The 24,492-nt window shown below is 38.3% G+C and overlaps 1 protein-coding gene across 2 annotated transcripts; it reads right to left on the reverse strand.

Annotated features, from left to right (window-relative positions):
* Nucleotides 1–1,504: 1,504 nt before the first annotated feature.
* LOC113523847 (CMP-N-acetylneuraminate-beta-galactosamide-alpha-2,3-sialyltransferase 1) lies at nucleotides 1,505–22,814 on the reverse strand. Of its 2 annotated transcripts, XM_053237204.1 has the most exons (7): nucleotides 22,110–22,801; nucleotides 16,346–16,536; nucleotides 15,136–15,315; nucleotides 14,972–15,017; nucleotides 13,366–13,485; nucleotides 10,670–10,846; nucleotides 1,508–9,166 (listed from the first exon to the last, which is right to left on the reverse strand). In XM_053237204.1, exons 1-6 carry the CDS (start codon nucleotides 22,377–22,379, stop codon nucleotides 10,679–10,681), a joined length of 975 nt encoding a protein of 324 aa, XP_053093179.1. In that variant the 5' UTR covers nucleotides 22,380–22,801; the 3' UTR covers nucleotides 1,508–9,166; nucleotides 10,670–10,678. The 2 variants fall into 2 exon arrangements, with proteins under 2 accessions (XP_034163477.2, XP_053093179.1); XM_034307586.2 differs by lacking the exon at nucleotides 13,366–13,485 and having other exon boundaries at nucleotides 1,505–9,166; nucleotides 22,110–22,814.
* Nucleotides 22,815–24,492: the final 1,678 nt, after the last annotated feature.

Genomic DNA, 24,492 nt, shown 5'->3' on the forward strand with positions numbered 1-24,492 from the left:
CATTTATGTTTGCTCAAGCACATCCGGCGTGAATCTAACTCTGTCCTGATTTCCCCCGGGGAGAACGGCGCTCCACCTGACAGCATGACTAACCCGGTGTTTTTAACCAGTCTCCAGAGGAAACTGCTGCTTTCCACACACTGTTCTTCAGATTAAACTCAGGAACGAAAAGAATTTTATGTTTGCATTTATCGATTTAACCTTCACTCAACTACCTCAAAGCGAAAAAAAAAGGTATGCGTCTCTCTTAACCCAGTGCATCCTGGGAAATGAGGGAGAAGTATCAGTGATGTAACAGGAGTTAGTGCTCAGGATCTGCTGCCTTCAGGGTCATGGATTATAAAGTCAAGACAGGATTGGAGAAATTGGTTTTCCCAGTGAGACTCAGGTGAAGTGTACAGGATTTTCCTTTCCAGAGACAGGAGTTTGCATAAATCGAATTTTCCCCAAGATGGTAATAAAGTATACTGTTTATCATAACCCTTCTTTTCCCCTCTGTTTCTGGACTAGATGCACATCATTGAAGGTCATCACTCAAACTTGGCCTGGAACACGGCTACTAAACCCGCTCTGCATTAGGTGTGAATAGATTTCTAAAAGCCAATGTAAATTTCAGTGTCTAAAATTCTCCTCCCTATTGTATTGCTCTTTTCTTTGTCATTTCTTTCCCTTTTTTTTTTTTTTTTTTTAATATTTCTGCCACCAAATTATGTTTTTTTCTTGATTTGTTGATGGACATATGCACATAATACATTATTCTCTGTTTTCTCTACTTTTTCCTATTTTTATTTTTAATATAAATTATATACAGAACTGTGTAAAAGTCTTGGCACCCTATTTTTTTTAGTACAAACTTTGTTAGAGATGTTTATTTTCTGACTTCTACATTATTGATTCAGTACAAAAACAAAATGAAATGTTACAGAAAAATGTTTGTATGTCAGTAAAGAAAGCAGCAGATTCCATAAGAGACACTTTTCAGATAAAAACAGAATGAAGGCTGCTGGGTTTCGCTGCAGAAATAAGAAGCGAGTCGACAGTCAAAGTCTCCAGAAGAACTGTGGCTGCTTCTGCAAGATGCTCAGTAACACTTCCAGCTCATTTCCTTATAAAACTGCACACACTGCACCTCAGATACTGATTTTATTGACTTTGTTTCATTTATTACTGTTTACTGCTCTTTATAGTATTTTTTTAATGTAGAAACATTTAGTTTTATTATTTTTTAAGGCATCTTTGCTCTACAGCATTTCTTCGCACGTGCCTAAGACTTTTGCACAGTACCGTGTATATATATATATATATATATATATATATATTATATATAGAAATTTTGCTATGAAGTGGAAATGATCACAGAGCTATCAAAAAGCTCAGAAAATGAGAGTTCAGTACAAAACAACATTATATGCAAATGAATAAAGTTCTGACTCTCATGTCAGCTTCAGTAACCAGTGTGGAGGATATTCACAGGCTCATGCCATTAAATTCCCAACTGCTTTTACTGTAATGAACCAGCTGCTGTGTACAGAATAAACTCCTTTATATACAAGTGTGTAATTAAACTGTATTCCATTTTTCTTTTTCCTAAACATAAAAACAAATCACATTGAGTTGGCAGTTCAGAAGTATCCACATTCACTATGTAGAAACCGCAAAGCAACAGGCAAAGTGTTCATTTACAGCAAAACTGGCAGATGGTAATTACCTAAAGTTTAGTACATCAAGTGGGAAGATGTAATCACTTCCTATTTCTCCACTTTTTCTTTGCCAACTTCCCAGCTTTTTTGTGCGATCGGTGAAGTTTTTCACACAAAGTGAAGCTAAATTGCACCTAAAACCATTAGAAGCCTCCAGAATTGATTGCTGCTTGATTGTCCTGTTTGGCAGCAGTTGTGTTGGAAAGCAGTGCACCACTGACAATTTTTTCGTTGCACCAATCATAAGCCACAGACCAGAGATGTCTTGGAGTTAGTGTTGTTTATCGGAACTGAGAATCCTGTAGGACTGAACAAATAAAACAAACAAACAAACAAAAAACACTTGTGGGAGGAGTCAGGCGACAACAAATGAAAATCAAGGGAGAAGTAGCCATAGCTACTTAATAATTACTACTTCCTTCAAAGAGACTTCCTATTGACTCACACTTCCAAAGTTAAAGATCACCTAAATGACTTGTCGAGGAGAAAAGCTCTGAGTCAACTCCATTTTAAGCGACTTGCTTTCTCTCCAGGCAAATTTGATTCCAACCAACAATAAAATTCAGTTGGTCTGTTGTGTTTGTTACAAAGAAAAACCCTCTCGTTTTAAATCATTTATATCCTTATGTTTGGGGAAATTGGACCAACTTCATTAGAAAATCTTGCAAGAGCGTACAAACAGAAATAACTGCTGCAGTGGAAGGAGGTAGAGTTAAGAAAAAGTCCTTTTTAGAGCAATATATAGTTCATGAAATCCAGTCTGTAAAAGCTATTTGTTTGAAGCAGTTTGCTGACGTGTTACAGAAGAAACTCTGTGATTGGTCGTCTATCCTGTCGGATTGCCTCTTCCTGTGAAAATAGGAAGAATTTGAGGAAGAATTAAGTCTGGCTGATGAACAGGGGGAAGAAATGTAAATGTATTTGTATAAATTAATCTGGGATAAAGCTTAATCTGTCTCCACCAAGCCTAAAGGTTTGAATCAACCAGTAATTTGAAAATATTGCAAGAGGGTACAAGTAGAAATAACTGCAGCAGTGTAGAAGTAAGAAATAGTGCTCATGTACAGCTTCAGTTGGAGTTAATTTATCTAATTTATGGTCTCATCGACCTTCTCCGTTGCTCAGATGTGTCTTTTCAGCCACCGTTTTAAATCAAATAGTTTTCTTTCAATTAATTCAGAAACCTGTGAGAAAGTGAAGATAATGCTTGGAGTGTTGCCTTATTTACCATTTTTCTCTCCTCCGAAACAGAAGGACATGACTGGGCACCAATCAGGTGTCATTGATCTGAGCCTAGTTTGAGTTGCATTAATCTTTTTCCCTACACCGCAACTCTTTCAGCATTAATCTGTCATCGCTATTGACCTTTCGTTGCTCAGATTTGTCTTTGCCACTACGTTGAATCAGCTATCCAAATTCCGTCTCCTTTCGTTCAGCTCCAGGACCTTCTTGATCGTGGCTTGATTGCTCTGTGAGGCAGTTTAGACTCGCCTGCTTTCCATCAACTTCAATTCGCCGCTTTATGGCCTTCCAGATTCTTCCTTAGGATGGCTTAAATAATGATGCACAGAGATATGGATTGTCTCAAACTAGATCAAAGCAGAAAATGTGTATATTTATCATCTCTTTCTTCGCCCATCTGTTTTTATTTTTCCATTAGTTGCCCCTAGGTAGGTGTTTATCATTTATCACACGTATCTGACAGCCAGACTCTTCCAAATTCACACAGCTCCTGTCTATTTTACAGAAGAATACACCGCAATCATGTTCATAGAAGCTTGACGCTGCATCATTTCTTTCAGAAAACTCAAAACATTCCCTGAGGGATGACGTGTTATAGTGGAGCAGAATAACAGGTAGTTTATCAAAAGTTTTGACCTCTAGGGCTTTCTCAATGCCAGAACAAATAAAGACCATTCTCAATGTGTCGATCCTTAGCTGAGAGTAACACGAACATTATGAATTACACCATAAATACATTTCGTAGTAACTGATGCCGTGGAACTAATGTCTCCTGTGCCGTGACCAGAAGGTTGTGAAATTAAATCCCTCAACTAACAGAGAGCCAGTGTTCGTGAGAAAATAGTCTGGACATGACGGTGTAAGAAAGCTTTTTATTGTGCAGAAATGTTCGGATAGAGTAGAAACCTGTGACATTTCTTTTAAAGGAATAATTGATGATTTCTTAAAAAAATCTATTTTGATCATTCTTTATCGCATATCACCTTTCCACCTCAACCAAGCATATAAACTTAATGTTGTGATATTTAAGTATTTTTCTCCGTTTTGGTACAATCGTTGCTTCAACCTCTGAAAATCTGAATCTTCTGTACACCTTTCTGGCCACAAGCTTCATGTGTCATGGTCCAGGCCAAGACTTCTGTGTGTTTTCCTGTTTTTCCTCTTCCCCATGTTTCCAGTGTTTTCTCTTCCTCCCGTTTCTGTGTGTATGTGTGTGTGTGTGTGTGTGTGTGTGTGTGTGTGTGTGTGTCTGGGCGTAGCGCTCTACTTCACGCCTATCCCTGATGATTGAGCTTACCTGTCTCTCATCAGCTCACAAATCAGTGGAGTATAAACCCCGGTTCTTCAGCCTCTTATCACGAGATCGTTGCTTTCCGTGTTTTGATATCCAAAGTTTTGTTATTTGCTTTCTCTGTCATTTCCGTGTGTGTATTCCAGGATCACGTCTTCCTCGAGTTCAAATCCTGGCCGTGACCACGCTCCCTCCCCACACACTCCTATCTCCCCTAACCTTCAGTGAAACCCTGACCTTCAACCCTAGCGTCTGTGTTCTGCTTCCTCTCGTTCCTGGGATTATAACATCATGATCTTGATGGCTGACCGTTCATGTGTCAGTTTCCTGCAGGAAAATACATTTTTGAACATTGCAAGCAAGATATACTTCGAGATTTAAAACTGTTAAAAAAATTGTTGTTGGTGTTGAATTCTGCATTCTGATTGGTCAGAAGGTGTTGATTAATTTTCTATAATAGCAGTTTATAGGTTATATTAATGTTTGTATAGTAACAGCTCATTCACAGGGACTTGTAATGCAGACACTCCACATAAACGGATTAAAAACGTGTATAATCGTTGATATGGTGAAGTTTTCTATAAGGAGATGTTTATTTAACATTTATGGAAGGAGTCTCCAGTGTCAGCGCTTTGTAGCAGTGGGAGGTAAGACACTTCAGGATATGCTGTTATAGGAAAACAACAGACTTCAGGGTGGTAATAGTAACTCAACATTGAATGATTTATTACTTACCTAAAAGACGTTGTTGAATGCACATAGTGGTGAGTAAATGAGATAAACTCGTGTATTTGCTGAGAAGTTACAGGAAAGGGTCTGTGATTATTCGTCTGTCCTGTCAGTCAGTAAAAAAAACTTTAATAATATTAATGAATCATCAATCATCATTTCAAAAGGTAACAGAAGAGCCGCGCACATTCAGAGGAGTGCTGAGGATCTTCCAACATCAATATTCAAGTGGTGTTGGAAAGTGCTGAGTTTTCAGGCATTTCTTTAAAGACTGGGGAAATCGGAGGATTGAATGAAGCGCTACAGCGCTCTCTAACTGCAGCGTGATGGCTTCCTTTAAACATTCAGCAGATTAAGATGGAATCCTGTGAGGTTTCCTGAGGCAGTGCTGCTGGCGTGCTGCTCTCGTGTCTAGCCTATCTTCTCCTCATTACACAGCTACACGGAGGATCCAACCTGAAGTTCTTCTTTTTCCCGTTTATTCCCATAAACACCTTCCAGCTTGCTCTCAGGTTTCCTCTCTGAGCAGCATGTGTGGGGAATTGAGACATGGCCCAGTTCAGTGATGTAGGATGAATGTAAAGCATCACTCTCTCTCCTGACACGTGAATCTGTCTTCATTATGGAGGATAACGCCACTCTGTGGCCTTGTGTGGAGAAGATAGAGCGTTTTCCTCTCGTCTTGAAGTCATTCTCATCACCTCAATTAGACCCAAAGGACATGTAGTCCATGCTGAGACACTGATAGAGTGCCTGATGTACTGAGATCTTGAGTATTTATTTAGGCTCATAATTTATAGAGTGGATCATGTTAGATAGCATGATATAAAGTGGAGAACTTTTTACAACGTGGAAGAAGAAGAGCTATTACTCATTTATTTAGAATGGAATTTGGTCGCCTGCCAATTCCCACTCCGCAGCCAGCTCACCCCTATCATACGACAGTCACCATCTGCGTAGGATGAAGGCTAACATGCTTCCTCTGAAACACATGAAACCAACAAACCACATTTTTTCAAACTCAGTGCAGCGTGACACATTCGGAGGTATGCCATCTCTCTCACTCAGAGAACACGGGCAATATTGCTCCTTTAGCTCCCGGCCACAGATGTGGCATTGTCGGGATTACATGGGATATTAAACATCACAAGAAACCAGCGTGCAGCTTTTATCTCATAAGAAGGTGCTACAGTGTAGAAGCTACACTGTTAATGAAGTTACAGCAACTTGTGCTGTCTGTTAGACTCATAATCAGTTCATTTGAGTTCAGTTTATGTCTAAAGGCAATAAAATTTCTCTCTGCCTTCCTACACAATGAGGGGAGAACAATCAAAACTTAAGTCGTGGTTTATTTAACTTGACTGCATTCATTTAATATTCATATTAATATTTATATTTATGTTTATATTTATATTTTAGACACTGATTTTTATAGCACTTTCTACTAGAGCGCCACTAAAAATTGTGTTTTAGATAGTATAATATCCTACTGAGATAATGGACTTGTTAATGATGTTTTTTCATAATCTTGCATGTTTTTAAAATTTTACATTATGCAACAGTATAACCACAGATAGACTTACCTAATATTTATACTAAAACATGAAATTATATGTATCTCAGAAGTGGATCAGTGGTATACCGGTTAGGTGAGATCAAGCCGTGATGTGACAGTTGTGATCGTTAAGGTTTTACGAGCAGTAGGGAGGTAACCTGAAGCATGCGACATGTTATGAGTTTGCGTGTGGAGAGAAAAGAAATAAATAAACCTGTGAGAAGGAGAGACTGTGCGAAGACATTTTTTTCTTTAACGAAGAAGACAAAAGCATTGCAGTGCTCAAACAAATGAGAGATTAAAGTCAGTTTCACTGATCAAGAAAGAAAGCTATGATGAACAGGCAGAATATCTGCTCTGACTTGTTTTCTTACAGACAGGCACCAACCTGAACTGGCTGATGGAAAAATTTATTTTCTTTATTCTTTAGGGTGAGGCAGATGATATTATAAATAGGGCTTGGTGCATTCACAGAAATACGGTGCCTTTTGTGAAGTGACATGTAGCCAAGTAGGGTGACCCATACTCAGAATTTGTGCTCTGCATTTAACCCATCCAAGTGCACACACACAGTAGTGAACACACACACACACACCCGGAGCAGTGGGCAGCCTTTTTCGCTGCTGCTCCCGGGGAGCAGTTGGGGGTTCGGTGCCTTGCTCAAGGGTCTCACCTCAGTCGTGGTATTGAGGGTGGGAGAGAGAGAGCGCTGGTCATTCACTCCCCCCACCTACAATCCCTGCCGGACCTGAGACTCGAACCCACGACCTTCAGGTTCACCTTCAGGTTTGCAACCGGGTTGCAAGTCTGACTCGCTATCCATTAGGCCACGACTGCTCCTAGGGTGGTACCATGAAGGTAAACAGACTTTTGTTCTTGTAGTATGTTTGTTTTACCTATAAAAGCATGCAGTGTATCTTTGTTAAAGGTACATTATATCCACATTTCCTTGTGAACGTTAAATATGAATGGTATATAAGGTGCACCTTTGAGAGTACCACCCCAGCCAGAAGTTTAGCAATGTACTTTTCTCATTTTCTATAAGAATGTATACGTTCTATACCGATCCGATATGTTTTTCATGTTTTGCTGAAGTCATCTAATCTCCGGGGATGAGAGAGCAGTGCTGCTCTTCATGCAATCGAATACAAACTATTTTCTTGATGATGGTATATCCTGTGATTGCTCAAATCTTTAATCAGGAATTGCAACATAGTTTTAGGTTCAGTCATCCTCTTCATTCCTCAATGAGTCAAGTAGAACTTGTTTTATTTTCTTTTTCTATTTTCATAGTTTTAATCATAATTTTGTTATGTAAATTTTTTTGGCTTTTCGATACTAAGTAATACTACAATGCTTTGGTGACTTTTGGGTACTGAAGATTTTTGGATGTTTCATCAGGACAAGAAAGGTTAGTTAGAGTAGAGAGGAGAAGCCTGAAGAAGAGTGGATGAACTACTGTGTATTGCAGTAAGAAATAGAAACTCTTTTTGTTTGGTTTGGTAACAGGAAGACTGAAAGTATCTTCAATGGGTTTGTGATCACAAAATGCAACCATAAAACCAGAAACAGATTTCTGAGAAATTGAGAGTGTGAATGCTAAAATGTATAGGGAAATCGACACTCTGTATGAGCAGAGCATGGACATTCAGTTGACAAGGAACAGTTTTTAACAACATGGATGCACAATCCTAGCAGGACACATGGAGCTTAGAAGAATGAGCTCACTAAACTGAGACAGAAAGTCATGGGTTCCTTTAGGTGAGTGATATATTAAAAGGAATAGCAATAACAATAACAATTTTGACATAGCATCATGATATCATGGTATCATCACAGCAACTAGTATTAAAGACATTTTATAAACAAGTCCACCACCTCTTCACTTCAACCTGTTCCTCGCTAGATAGCATTGAGACGTATAAAGTCGTCCAGGTGCCACCATGTCGCAAATCCAATGTTTACTGAATCTTTGCAAGTCGAGCACATCTGAATCGGTCAACAGGGTGTAGTTTGTTTGCCTTTTGGTTTTAGTTCTAATCGAGTTCCTGCTTCTCCAGCTGTTTATTTTATAAAATCATTGAAGGGTGCCAATAACTCTGGAACTGTCCGAAACTGGAGAAGGTGCTGAGATCAGCTCCGGCAATAAGGCCAGATGTGCAAATAAGTCCTTTTATATATATATACAGTATATATATATATATATATATATATAGCTACACTTTACACCTTGTGTAGTCAGTAATAATATTTTACAGAAATACATGGGTTAAATCCTTCATACATTACATAAGTAGGGCATAACAACAGTCAGTACTTGTATGCCTACTGTACAATGTGCATCTTTGCGGTGCTTAGCTTTTTTTGCATGATAAAAATCTAGAAAAGGTAAAAGTGTTGCTGGTTTACATTCCTAAAGTATATACAGTATTTCGTGTCCATCCCACCAGATCCAGATCTTGAAGGGTTTGATAATGAGGTAATGACTTAGATCAAGTGTATTAGAGCAGGAAAACAGTGGTTTAAATGAAGCTCTGTTACTCAGCATTGCCATGAAAGAGTGAGCTGATATGATATGCTTACTCTTAAATGATGTTATGATGAGTTTGGTGTTGTTGAGAGTGTCTTTTTTTAAAAAAAAAACATCATCTGTGGAGGGTGAAAAAAATGAGAGAATTAGTGGCTTTATCAATCCTTCACCTGTAACACACAAACATTATTGTACACATGACATCTGGAGGATCCCCAGGCATGGGCCGAGACACTAGGGCTCCATTTCCATTAATACTGTTTATACTGATCATCGTTTGAAAAAGAGAAGGTAGACTTCAGGTTTTAAGATATATTGGGAAAATAAATGTTACAGTTGCAATGCTATACAATTGAAAGAGATCAGTAGTACAAGCAGGTTAAAAGTTTAAACCATGGAGGGGTCAGTCCATCTTTGGGAATATACTTAAGTCAGTTTAGTGAATATTTCTACTTTACTTGAGTATAACTGTTTCTGAGTATAACTTTAACTTCACTATATATTCAGACTCCTCAAAGAATCACCTCAAAGATAAGACACAAAGAGCCAATTCAAAACTGACTCAGATCTGACTCAAAGGCTCAACTCTAATATCTGACTCAAATAGCTGTCTCAGATCTGACTCAGAGGCTCAGCTCAAATATTTGACTCAAACAGCTGACTCAGATCTGACTCAAAGCCTCAACTCAAATATCTGACTCACATCTGACTCAAAGGCTGAACTCAAATATCTGACTCTCTGACTCAGATCTGACTCTAAGGCTCAACTCAAATATCTGACTCAGATCTGATTCAGAGGCTCAACTCAAATATCTGACTCAGATCTGACTCAGAAGCTCAGTTCAAATATCTGACTCAAAGATCTGACTCAGATCTGACTCAGAAGCTCAACTCAAATATATGACTCAGATCTGACTCAAAGGCACAACTCAAATATGTGACTCAGATCTGATTCAGAGGCTCAACTCAAATATCTGGCTTAAAGAGTTGACTCAGATCTGACTCAAAGGCTCAACTCAAATATCTGACTGGAAGAGCCGACTCAAATCCGGCTTAAAGGTCTGATTTTAAGAGTCCACTCGAAGACTTCAGACTCAGCCAACTTGTTAGCTCAGGTCAGCTAGCTGTCTTGTGTTAGATACAATGGAAGATAAATTAAGTGTGCTTAAGTAATTTCAACAAACTCACAAACACAAAAGTGGCCGCTAGCACCGTCTCTACTGAGCTAGCCCCGCTAGTGTTCAGATAGCTGCATGGAAGATGTGAGTACAATCTACATCATTTCAGGCTTTATATCTAATAAAATAGGATTTTAATGGATTCTTATTTTGTCCAGGTCTAAATAGCTCTGGCATTTTTGGTAAAGCACAAGTAACATGGCATTTGTTCAAAGTAGCCTTTGGTTCGACAGATACAATGAGCAGTGTATTATTGTTTAGAACAAGGACATAGCACACTGGACATTTGTTCACAGTTTGTTAGTTTTATCTGCTACTACTCTAGTAGTTTTCTTTAACTAATAGATGAGCTATTACATTTACTTAATTATCAACATGCAACACCAGGTCCTCAATGCAAAAGTTCATTCTGATCAAATAGCAAAAGAAAAATGGATCATTTACCTGACTCTTTCACCATCCTCTATACATTTTGATCTTCTGTTGCTGCTCAAGTTTCAGGATGATGTCATATTCAACTCCCCCTCTGTGTACACCCGCATTAACGGACGGATGATGCCAGTGGTCAAAGTAATGGTACCATTGTCCATTTGCACTGGCCCCGAATCCGAAAACATTCACCTGTGATAGAGAGAGAGGAGAAGAGTGAGACTGCAAACGTATTGTCTACACATCATTCTGTTTTAAAGAGGTCATTTGAAATTGGACTACTTCATATGCTAAAGAGTGTAAAGTGTACTGGATAATGCTAACTACCGCCTGCTAGTTTTTCTCCACTCGCAAAATGAACAAGTCCTGCCATTTCCACAACTGCATTAAGAGTCCCACTTAACACAGTCTCATATTTACAGTGTTTATAACAATATCATACAACATGATATCAGCAGTTAAAGGATGGGAAAAAACAGTCTTTACCCATGATTATATATCATTTTTTTCCTTTGGTAAACAAATGAAGGCATTGTCATTTTGCATAAGAAGTGGCTTATTTCTAATGAATCTTCATAGTTAGTTTGGAATTTTGAGACTGGCATCACATCCAGGGTGTATTCCCACCTTGCGTGCAGTGTTCCTGGGACAGACTCTGAATCTTCCCTGACCCTGACCAGGATAAAGTGTTTACTGAAGATGAATAAATGGAATTTTGCTAGCTGTAAATGTAGTATAAATATACGGGTATGTATATTTCCATATAAATTGCACACTGCCATACTATAGGGAGAGCTACAGATGTGGCCTTTAAGAATGCACGTTTTTTCACGTGGTTTCAGGCGATTCGTCACGTGTGATCACGCGGCACCATGCAAACCCGCTTCTTAGAATTTAAATTCACTTGTTTTGCTTCACATTATATCTGCCAGCTGGTGTATGGAGCAACACACTGTAGCTCAACACACAGCACGTGGAAAAAAATGGAATGTGTTGTTGATTAGATTTAAGAAAAAATATTACGTGCGGTTTACATAAAAATATTATATTTCTCATCAAAACATGATTTCAAAATTAAACTTAATTTAAATAAGCTTTTAATTATAAGCTTGAATTATGTAAAGTGAGCGGTAAGTGAGCGGTAATGTGCTTGTAGAAAGCCAGTAACCTGCGTTCGATCCTCAGCTCAGGTGAGTGTGTAGATTCACTGAGCTTTTTTTTTTTTAGTGTAGAAAGTCAGTTCGTGTGTGCATGTGTAGATATGAATGAATTCCATTTCCTCCTTTCTTGCCAATGGAAACTTCTGTTCTTTTTTTTAGATTCAAAGTTTCCCTATTACTAGGAAAACTGGTTTAAGTGAAAATAGAAGTCCACAGGCCAGATCAGACTGCTCTTGGCCACTTTAACTCGGCAATGATTAGTCTTGAATCGATCTTTAAATATGCCTAGGCTTAGAGATTATTACATTATATATTTAACATAGAATTAACATCATTCTTTGATAGTGTCTAATAAGTTGTTAACTGCACGTTTAATGTCGTGATTTTGAGAAAACACAAAATATCCACAAAAAAAGAAAAAAAAAAGCCTAATAATGGGCACAAACATTTAGTAATACGGACATTGGAAAATCCCTTTACATGTGACTGCTTGAGTGTAATGAAGCGGTTCATTATTTTATGTGCTTTGTAAACGCACACTTCATTGCGCTCTCAGCAGGTATTCACAAGATAATGTGGACATAAATTATTAAAAGTTGTGAGATAGTATTACATTTTACTCTTATCTGTAAATATTCTGAATTAAAAGCCATATTTGTGCAAATTTCCATTTTGCAAGACAAGTTGTCATAGCAGCAACCGAGTCGTTGTTAAACTTTAAAGATGTGCGTGCATGCGTGATGGAGTGCAAGAGAGAAATAAGCACAATAAATTAGATTAAAATATGCATTTTGATGAAATATTTGTCGTCGGACATCAGTTTTACGCAAGAAATGGTATTTTTTTATAAAACAGCAACTCTGACCTGTTAACACTTAAATTGTGCTTTATGAAAATGAACAGAAATGTACAGAAATGAAAAAAGTGAAGAATTCCCAATCGAAGAATTCAGTGTGGAAAGATGTGGAAAGATGTGCTAATGGATGGGAAGTGGCAAACGACCAGATTGGGAGAAATAATAAATAATATAATAATAAAATATTAGATCATTTAAAGGTTCATCAATTGTCTCTCTAGAAGAAACCTTAAAGATTCTATGTAGAACTCTACAGTAGTGTGTTTTCCTATCAGAAAAAGTACTTTTTTAAAGCTAGGAACACATAATTACCCTAACCCCTTAAAAACCCGATTTTTCTGTGTGTATTAACTGGGTAAGTGTGAATTGTAAATTGTTGGTTAATATTTTCTATATAGAACTTGTCAGATGATTGAAATTCTTGGTGCTCGGACTGAGAATTTATTTGCTGCAATATTTACCATGCAACAGATGCAACAGTACATTACTGAACCTATGGGAACACTGGGTGCGAGGCCAGGATACAACGTGGATGAAATATCGTGACGTGCACAACATAGTTTCTTAATTTTTTTAACCATGGCCCAATACAACCCTTGAATGTACTACAACAATGCTACAATTCCTTTACAAGTTGCACTGAGCAGAAATTTACCATACGAAGGTCATTTTACTTATAACGATAGTGTTTTCACCTGGTCACAGATGTGCAGGGCCAACATGAGCATGATGAAGCCAGTGGATGGATATTTCCCTTGTTTCTTCAACCAGCTTTCGTAGACATATCTCATAAACTCAGGATTAATGATCATCACCTTTAAAAACAACGTGGAAGAACGCTTTAATCTAGGTAGATCCGATCAAAGTAATCTTTTTTTGAAGGGTCACATGATCTAGTAGAGTTGGGGTGTAACTGACACAAGTCTAGCACTATTGCTACAGCAGAACAGTCCCAGATAGAGCCTGTCATTCCCAGTAAAGGAGGCGAGGCTTTTCACTACTTAAAGCTAATTATCACTTTCTGATGATTGCGTTCTTTCTAATACATTATAGTTACAGTTCCTTCACAGGGACTTGCGAATCATTCACTATACTACATTATAGTAACAGTAGTCTATAGTAACAGCTCATTCACAGGGACTTGTATGGAGGACGCTTCACATAAACAGATTTGAAATATGTGGGTAACCACTGACATGGTGAAGTTTTCTCTGAGAAGACGTGTGCAACATTTTGTGGAAGGAGTCATTAATGTCAGTGCTTTGTAACATTCTCCATTTTAGTTATACTGGCATAGCGAGTATTGCTGGAGTCCCTGCATGCACTCTGCACACAGTGTACACTGTCATTAACATTACATGGCAATTAACATACCTAACAATCTCTCTCTTTCTGTCTATCTGTCTCTATCTCTATCTCTATCTATCTATCTCTCTGTCGAGCTACACATGCTACTCCTGAGATATCACTGAGATCGTGACAACATCTGCTCTCTGGACCTGCCTGATCCATCCTGATGCCCTACTTCTGGTTGGATGACCTCCAACACAGACAGCTTAAAGATACATGAGATTACTGTGGATGGTACCACTTCGAAACCATGAAGATGGCTTTGAGCTGCAATTCCCATGAACAGTTCACTGATCAACTAACAGATACCTTCACAGATAACTTCAACAAACCAGACTTTATGTGAAAACTGTAATGAATTTCCTGGTTACACAATTGCACTTTTGGATCATGTAGTTATAGAAGTTCCTCTCAAGGTTTCTTCCTCATATCATCTCATTTCCTCACCACCCTCGCCTCTGGCTTGCTCATTAGGAATAAATTTATACATTTAAAATTTACAACTGAATTGATATATTTCTGTAAAGCTGCTTTATGACAATGTCCGTTGTTAAAAGTGCTATACAAATAAAATTGAATTGAATTGACTTGAAGTATAAATGGATAAAAAGTATGATATGTCATAAATAAAATATTGCTGTGGTATAAGAGGAATAAAACACTGTGTGACATGCTATTATAGGAAAATAATCAACTTTGGGGAAACAGATCAAAAGTAACTCTGCTCATGTTGCACACCACCCCATCGTTCATTATTTTCCTGTAACATTACGAGATGGAGTGTTTTATTCCTTACTTATTGAGATGCGCAATCTATCACCCCACTGTAGTCACGATTGGTGGAGAAGGAGTTACCAAGCAACCCACAAGTATCTAAGTGAATTGAGTGCAACCTTTATGGACACTGTATTATAGTGTTATAGAGTTAACATTGAAGAGTGTGTTACTCACCTTGTCTTTGTTTGCTTTTATTGTAGGTTTCACTTGACTATATGTACTAAAAACAATAAGGAAAATAAAACATGACAAACTCAAAGACAATTTGAATGTGATTTATAAGAAAAAAAACACCAGTTGTCTACTTCTAGCTTCACGAGATGTCCATGTGCTCTCACCGTGTAATGTTTTTGGTGGTGAAAGCACTAATGAGCCACTGCAGATCCAAAACTTTAAAAGGCAGCAGCACTAGATGGGTGGAGTTTTCCAGGTCTACAGCGCTCTCGGGATAAATTGCTCTATGCGTGGTCTTGTCCCCAACGTCCCTCTCATAGCCTTTAGTTGGAGCACGATTCATCCTGTGGCAGAGGTTAGACAAGATTTCATGCAAATGTACAGAGACATGGACAGGACCTCTAAAGGAACTGAAGGTTAAGTCACATCAAATATGGTAGGTATAGTGTAATCCCCTAATACGCTATGATCAGGCTGTTACACAAAGCTCCAGAGTGTAATAAGACCCAGATATAACATTACTTGAAACTGTGATAGCCATATCATTTACATGTCACTATTACATCTAGAGTTATTCTTAATTTAGTAAATCTGAAGTATTTGAGAGTTATTACTGAGAGGTCTTCCGTTTCTTTAGGAATTATTATCTCCATTTACACCGCTTTATATTATTACATTGTATTTGTTATCATTTATGATTGTACTACTATACTTCCTAGTTATATGTTATCAGCAATTTTTCATTTTACATTATTGGAAGTTACTGTATTGATGGCCTGGTGACCAATCCAGGATGTGTTCCTGCATCACACCCAGTGTTCCCGGGACTGGCTTGGATTTACTGCAGCCTTGACCAGGGTAAAGAGGTTCCTGAGGATGGATCCTGTTGATAATGCCAACTACATCCCAGCTACATCCTATTTATAATGCCAACTATGAGTCCTGATAATCACTCATTCATCTTTAGTAAGGCCTTTATCTTGGTCAGAGCTGCAGTGGACCCAGAGGCTGTCCTGGGAATACTGGTAGTGAGATGGAAATACCGCACGGATGTAGGGCACCATGCATACACACACATTAACGCCAACATTCAGCATTCAATTTAGAGTAGCCAGTCCACCCACGAGCATGCTTTTGAAAAATGTGAAACTCCATATAGGCAGTAAACTAAGCTCCTTCCATAAACAATGCAACCCCAGTGTCAGTTATGTAACATCATGCCGTTGATGTTTTAGTCCTTACATAAAGCCAACACCTTAACAACTTATTTGCAAGCTCTTGTTCTGAGGAACCTCTGTGGTATGGATACATTAAATTTGTATGGATGGATATATAGATAGGTATGTAAATTAGATAAATAGATGATTATTTTACCTGAAAACAAAGTCATGATTGTCTATTATAGCACCATAATGGGATCTGATCAGGTTGGCCGAGTTGCCGACAACAGCACAGGTTCTGCAGCGGTCAGGACTAGAGTCATTGTAGTGTTCCTCATCACGGAACAGTGAGAACAGAGGATCCACGATTTCACTGAGATTCACTGTTTGGAATGCTTGGAGCCTCTGTCCAGATATAAAACAGTAGATCATAGTGAATAAAACATGTAAATTCACATTCAAGTCATCTCTATTACTAAAGAGAACTCTTCCCCCGTGGTTATTTGAATAGTCAATAGTGTTTATTAGAATGCTGTTATAATATAAAACAGTATGGTAATAGTCTATGTTAAAACCTAAACTATAAAATCAGCTTTAATTCGGGGAACTAAAATTTTCTTTTAATTAAATCCAGTCACATTTTAGCTGCGATTATTTTGTCACATTTAAGTCATGAGCGCATGTTTGGTTTGACACAAGGGTTGTACAAAATCTATTAAATTTTATGTAATGGTGTTTAAATCGATCTCAAAACATAACATTGACATATAGACCTGTTCTTTAGACTTGTATAAGTGCTCTATTTATCCAGTTTATTAGAATTGCTTTAACACAGATCTACATACTTTGTAGATATTTATATATTTATGTCTCTGTCTGAAATAGTACATGTGTCTTTCTCTGGCTGATTGGTTAACTGTGTTTTTCTCTTCCCCAGTGGTTATCTTCCTCCATTATTGTTCATGTAGTGCACGCATACACACGCACACACACACACACACGCACACACACACACACAAACCATTAGTAAGAGCTCAGTGTTTTCTTTGCAGATTTGCTGGAATGAATCCAAACCTGTACAGACAGTTTAGCAATACTATTTTTTTATAACTCAGTGGAAATGAAAACGAGTAAAATTCCAGAGATTGCAGACTATATACAGGAATAACAGAAACGGTGTAACTGGTTTTGGTGCTTTTCAGGTGTCAAAGAATAATGTGAAGTATTTTATAATTCAGAATTAATTTTGGATTACATGTGTCCACAATTCCAATTCATATTATATATATATATATATATATATATATATATATATATATATATATACATATATATATATATATATTTAAAGAAAAAGAAAGTTGCTTTCTTGTTTTTCTGTCTTTCGTTTTAAAATCTGATATGCACATGGGATGATACACTCATTCAGTTAGTGAAGCGATAAGCGTCAGGAGGGAAAAAAAATCATACAGGCTAAACACTTCCAGACCTTTGCCTAGCTATGTCTCTTGCCCTTTCAACTGCGAATTGATCACAACTTTGTTATAAAGATAAGACTTTGTTAATTTTGCCACCAGTTGTTCTATAACAGTTCATAGAAACAGCAGAAAGTGCTACAAAAATTATTTCACATCACATGTTCCTTTATCTTTGAGAATCTAAAAAATGGACAGCACAATAAAGTGTCTTTGTGTTTTCCTGCTACTCTTTAAAAAATGTTGATTTGCAGCTTTGAGAGTCACCTTATCAACGGAAAGAAGAAGCTGATTTGGTGCAATGCTGAAGGTTGAAAGCAGCATTACATGTAACTGTAAATGGATAACATAACTTATGGTGAGAATATCAACTTCATTTCATCAAACCACCCCGTCACTGATAATTTTACTACAACAGCACCACACACAGTGGGTTATTGCTCACATGAATAACATGAGTGCACAACATAAATGCAAATAAAAGTGAAGATGGCGATATAAAGCTAAAAGAAAACAAACGAATGCCCCTCAGCACAGTACTGCCAAATGCTTTACATAAAATAATTATGATACTAAAGTTCCCAGTAATGATTCTAATATGCTAGCTAGATTAAGTCTGATTGTCTGTGTAATTAGCATAGGCTAATTCAGCTTTCATTTTCTGATATTTACAACTAGATGCTTTTGCTTTTTCAGGATTGTAGCACAGCTTCTTTCAGTTGTTGTTTTTTTTGGGGAGTTTCTCCCTTCAGTCTCCTCTTCAATAGATGAAATGCTGCTCAATTGGGTTAAGTTCTGGTGATTGACAGTCTATGACCTTCTACTTCTGTTGTGTTGGCAGTGTGTTTTGTGTCATTGTCTTGCTAGTTCCTCCCAATTAGATTGGATGCATTTCTGTGTAACTTGGCAGACAGTTTCTGTAGACGTCTGAATTCATTCTGTTGCTACCATCATGAGTTCCATAATCAACAAAGACTAGTGAGCCCATTCCAGTCATGCAAGCCCAAGCCATGACACTACCTCCACTTTTGATCTCAAAGCCAAATGTCTTCAGTGTATAACAAAAACAAAAGAATTGGCCTTGCCTTTCCAATTCTTTTGGACAGGAATGTATTTCTAACTTTTATTCATTGACGAAAGGCTGAAATCAATGTTTTAGCCAGTCCTACCTCAAAAACAAACAAAAAAATGCTGTCAGGGATTTTCCCCCATTCAGAATGCTGATTAGTTTGTTTAGTTTGTATATTTAAAGCTTCATGTGTCTTTGCTCTTGGTGAAGTAATGTTCAGCGTTTTGCTGCCTGCCCTTACTAAGCCTTTTGTTTCCGCACATCCAACGTTTGTTCTTAATCTCGTTCTGTCTTTTGGTTTTGTGTTTTTGGATCTGTCTGCATGCCCTTTAATAAAATGCCTTTAACTGCACTTGCATCCATCTCCACTTGCCCTACATGGATGCAGTGGGAAAGCGAGAGGTGGGTCAAGCCAGGATGCCGGAACTCGACTCGATCCATTTTTGTCAATGGACTTTCATTTATCCCCCAGTACCCTTCGATGGCTTTGCAGTTTACCTGGAATGCAACCAGCTGCAGTGCCAAATTTATTTTGAGAGCCTGTCAAACCCCAAGCCCAACGAGAAGCAATATCTAAGGTTCTTGCTGTCCTGGCTTGCCGGCTGAGCCCGCCAGTGTTCGGGGATCCTCATTGCCATGGGAACCAGAGGTCTTTGCAATGTGGCAAAGTTTGTCAGCTTATTAAGAAAGGTGTTCAGGTGTCCCGAGTTTAACCCCAACCTTGAAAATTATTTGGGGAGGGCCTGCCTGTCGGCCGAACCCACTTCGCTATTCACGAAATACTATGAGGAGTGGACGGCTGGAGACGAAGACGCTGACAGGGCAGCCTCCCCAGCCGAACTCCAGCCAGAGGTCAACGGGGGGACGGGGACGGGGGGTCTCTCCAAACAATCTCCAGCCAGTGGCCGACGGGGTGGCCAGTCCAGCCAAGCTCCATCCATAGGCTCACTGGGCAGCCTCCATTGCAGAGCTCTCTCCAGAGGCCGACAAGGAGGACTCCCCTGCCAAGCTCCAGTTAGAGGCCTATGTGGCGGCCTCCCCTGCAGAGCTCCCTCCAGAGCCCGACAGTACAGCCTCCTACGACTTGCTCCTGCCTGAAGCTGACAATGTGGCCTCCCAAGTTCTGCTCCTGCCCGAGGCCAATGATGTGGCCACCTAAGTCCTGCTCATGCTTGTTTCCACCTCATGACACTGGCACGCCTGTTCCAGCTCCACCGCCTGACCCTGTGTGTTTTGTTTTGGTTCATGTCTTATCTCTTCCCTTGTATTGTCACTGGTTGTATCTCTCACGTGTCCTTATCATTCACATCTGTTCCTAGTTTTCCCTTTGATTAGTTTGCATATTTAAACCTTTGTGCGTCTTTGCTCTTGGTGAAGTAATGTTCAGGGTTTTGCTGCCTGTCTTGACTAAGCCTTTTGTTTCCATGCATGCTACGTTTATTCTTGTTCTCATTCTATCTTTTGTTTTTGTGTTTTTGGATATCCCCTTGACATTGCTGCTTGCAGATCACCTGACCTCTAACTGTTTCCTGTTTTTGATTTTGATTCACATTTTGGATCTGTCAGCCTGCCCTTTAATAAAACGCTTTTAACTGCACTTGCATCCGTCTCCAATCGCGCTACATGACAAATGCACATCCTTTTTCGCGTGTATATTACGTTATTTTTAGGTTATTATTATAGGTTATAAATTATAGGTTATATTTCTGTTGTAATCATTCAGTCAAGAATCATTTTTCAGTAATCAAATGATGTACAATTATAATCGAATCAAAAGGTCAGGACTTTTTTCATGCTCAGTCCATACTGAGGCAAGGGAGTCAAGTCTGTTTAATTAAAATACTAGTGTTTATATTAAGTTACTGTGGTGTATAAAACTTATGTTTATTAGGAAAAGTAAATACCTTTGATATGGTCCTGCACACTACAAATACTTGATAAATACCCACATGTGTTGTTGGCTAGTTAGCTAGCTACTATTAAATGTAGGTTACAAACTAGCAATGCTATATTTGTTAGAAAGCATTGCGTCAGCACTGTTTACAAACTCTGTGCTGAAAATAAGCACCATCTGATGCAATTTATAAAAAAAATCCAACATTTACACCTTTTTTTCCCCCAAGTGTTTCACTTTAATTTTAAAGCTGTTTCATAACGTTATTCCTAGCGAGATATTCTCATGGAACAGCGAGTGTAACAACAAAGAGGGGCATTAAGGAGCACTCAGGGGTTACTTATTGGTGCAATAATCTCTGACTTTTGTCCGCTGTTTAAATGAACCTGCATGCTCATGCCACACCTTGCATCATTCTAGCAGGTTATCCGGTTTATCATTGAATGGAATGCAGAAGAATCTGTTTTTTTCTTACAGCCGTAATTCCTTTTTCACTGACAAGTAATCAACTACACCCTCCCTTGGTCAAATTCCTCTTGCTCAAAGTCTTACAAAGTTATTTCTCCCCGGGCAAAGACAAAAAAGAGACAAACACCTCAACTTGATTTATTGTTTGTTTCACACTTGGATCACTTTTTTGTTATTATTTTTGGTGAATTTATAATCTGTTCAATTGTTCAATAAAATCCCACAATTCAAAAAAACTGACAAAATACTTTTAATAAAACTTTGAAAAAAAAGAAAGTTCAACATGTACACTCCAAGACTAAGATGTCTTTTAAACTCTTAATTTCTGCAGGGTGAACACTAAGCCTAAGTCTTTTTTTTTTTTTTTTTTTTTTTAAATAACAGTTTGGGGACATATTTGTGACATATGTTCACAAACTTTTGGCCATCTACAAGTGTATCTCTTAAAAAAAAGTTAGCTTTTAAGCAGTTTTTATTATTTTCCTTACTTTTACTACCATGTTACTTTTACATTACCATTTTAATAATTATACATTTTTTACTTTTTGTAATTTTTATAAAATATTTTAGATTATTTTTTCTTGTTTGTTATTGTTAGATTGTTTGATTTTTTCATTATGTCACTGCTTTTTTTTTGGTTTCTTTTTTTACTTCACTCTCTAAAACAGGTTGAGCTGAATGTCAAATGTCTGAATGGTGCTGTATTATAAATTCGTAATAATAATAATAATAATAATAATAATATGTAGGAAAAGAGAAGAAGCGAACGAGTAAAACCTGTAAAATCAGTTCAGTGAAAGGAAACCCTGTAGTGAAATAATGAAACCCTGTAATTTACAAGTGAGAGAGACAGTCATTAATTCAATACTGAAAACAATAGAAATCATAAAACAAATATGTCAAATGAAATAAAATAAATTATGTGAAAGTTCTCCACTTGTTCTTGCTGTTTGGATTGATATTAAATATACTCTAATAAAATGTGGAGTTGAAATAAAATGTACTAATAAAGACATTAGGGAATAATGCATTTTTAAAGTCTAAACAAACCAACAAACAAAAACTCACTTACCATCCACCATTTATTTGTGAGCATGCTGATATTGCTGTTGGCCCTGCTCATAAGTTTTGGCACCTGGCTGTCGTAGCGCTCCATGAACCATTGATCCTCCTGCGGTTCCATCACGCAGCTCATGCACGCGCAAATCTTCGGTGGACTGACATCGAAAAAATCCTTCAAACCGAATCTGAAATCGACTCGGACGAACACAAGCAGGAAGACCATCCACATAGCAGCGTGAATGACACAAATCTTCAATTTCATCCTCCGGAGGCAACGCATCGTTAATGATAAAAAAAAAAAAAAATTAAAAAAAAATCAAATAATTAAAATAAAATATCTACCATAAATAAACTAGACCTCTGTGGAATATTGCTCTGATGTGTCCATTAAATGATGTGATGATTTTCCATTAAATATATTAATTCATGTGTTATCCAGTCTCTACCTGTGCACCTGACACATGCTCTTCTTCAGGACTTATTCAGGTGTTCTGCCACTTTACACTATAGATACCACGCCTCTAAAACCTTTACAGGCCCAATCAGAATGCTGTCGGGGTCAAACCTAAAGGGGAAAAACAGAGTTGCGGTGAATCCTGAGCTCAGGGTGGGACAGGAGAGGCGGAGAAAAGAGCAGAAATGGAGAGGAGGGCAGAGGTGGAGAGAAGAGCAGGAATGGAGAGGAGGGCAGAGGTGGAGAGAAGAGCAGGAATGGAGAGGAGGGCAGAGGTGGAGAGAAGAGCAGGAATGGAGAGGAGGGCAGAGGTGGAGAGAAGAGCAGGAATGGAGAGGAGGGCAGAGGTGGAGAGAAGAGCAGGAATGGAGAGGAGGGCAGAGGTGGAGAGAAGAGCAGAAATGGAGAGGAGGGCAGAGGTGGAGAGAAGAGCAGGAATGGAGAGGAGGGCAGAGGTGGAGAGAAGAGCAGGAATGGAGAGGAGGGCAGAGGTGGAGAGAAGAGCAGGAATGGAGAGGAGAGGTGGGGAAAAGAGCAGGAGTGGACAAGAGAGGAGGAGAGGAGAAGAGAGGAGAGGTGGAGAGAAGAGCAGGAGAAGAGGAGTGGAGAGCATAGGAGAGGAGAGGATGACAGGAGGAGAGATGCTAACTGAAAGATTTCAGAAAGCTGTCTGTCTGCATTCCTCTCAAATATTGTCTGTCGTTGAAGAGCAACCAGCGGTTAAAGATAACACACACACACACACACACACACACACACACACCCGCATGTGTGCATGTACAGGCTGTCTGAAGGTGTTTCTGTAAATATTTTATATATTATCAGGAATATTATGTAAGAAATAAAAGCACCTCATGTGAGTAAAATATGACAGAACTTATGGTGGTGTGAGGAAGCAGACTTGCTGTTATTTTCCTTTAACACATCCACAGAGTGTTTTATTCAATTCAGTTCAATTCAATTGTTATTTGTATAGCGCTTTTAACAATGGACATTGTCACAGAGCAGCTTTACAGAAATAAATAAATTCAGGATGTAAATTTTAAATGTATAAATTAATCCCTAATGAGCGAGCCAGAGGTGACGGTGGTGAGGAAAAACTCCCTGAGACATCATGAGGAAGAAACCTTGAGAGGAACCAGACTCAAAAGGGAACTCATCCTCACCTGGGTGACACCGGATAGTGCCATTATAAATAAATCTCTTCTATAACTGTGTTCTACATGGACAGAAAGTGCAATTTTGTAACCAGGAAATTCATTATAGTGTATATTAATGTTGTGGAAAGTCCACAAAACACGTTCCTGTTACCCCTTACGTTACAGCAGGTATAAACACTCATTGCTTCACTTTATCTTGGAAAAAAAAAGCAGATCCTCTGTCCTAAAATCTGTCAGAAAACTTAAAGTTACAGCTTTACCTCTGACTGCTACAAAGAGTTGACACTGGAGACTCCTTCCATAACTGTTTAATGAAAGTTAATCTTCAGGTTTTTAACAATGACTGTATATATGAGTGGACATCATGAGTGGGATTCAGAAGTCAAGTTAAAATTTCCCATGTTAGTGAATGGGACAGATGGCAATCTTCCATTTTAAGTTCCGCCTCCAGAAATTATTTTCGAGAATAATGTTCTGTCGAATTTACAAATTCAGTTCTACTTGATATCTCTCCAGTATTTTCCTTATAATAAATGTTTTATAGAGAATTATCTGTTGTTAAATAAAAGGGCGTGGTTGATGAGGTGATCTCGAGTTTTGGACATGACAGTCAAGTCTCCTGAAAACGCGTACACTTTCCGACACACACCTGAAGCTCTGGACAGTTCTGTAGCAAAGCCATGTCCTGGTCTGCAGTAAACTTTTCTAACAGACGGTGAATTCTTTGCAGTTTTTCCGATATGTTTCTTATTTTCATGTCCAAGCTAGATCATTGTACT

The sequence above is a fragment of the Pangasianodon hypophthalmus genome, chromosome 9 (genome assembly GCF_027358585.1).
Source record: "Pangasianodon hypophthalmus isolate fPanHyp1 chromosome 9, fPanHyp1.pri, whole genome shotgun sequence".
Lineage (NCBI taxonomy): Eukaryota > Metazoa > Chordata > Actinopteri > Siluriformes > Pangasiidae > Pangasianodon > Pangasianodon hypophthalmus.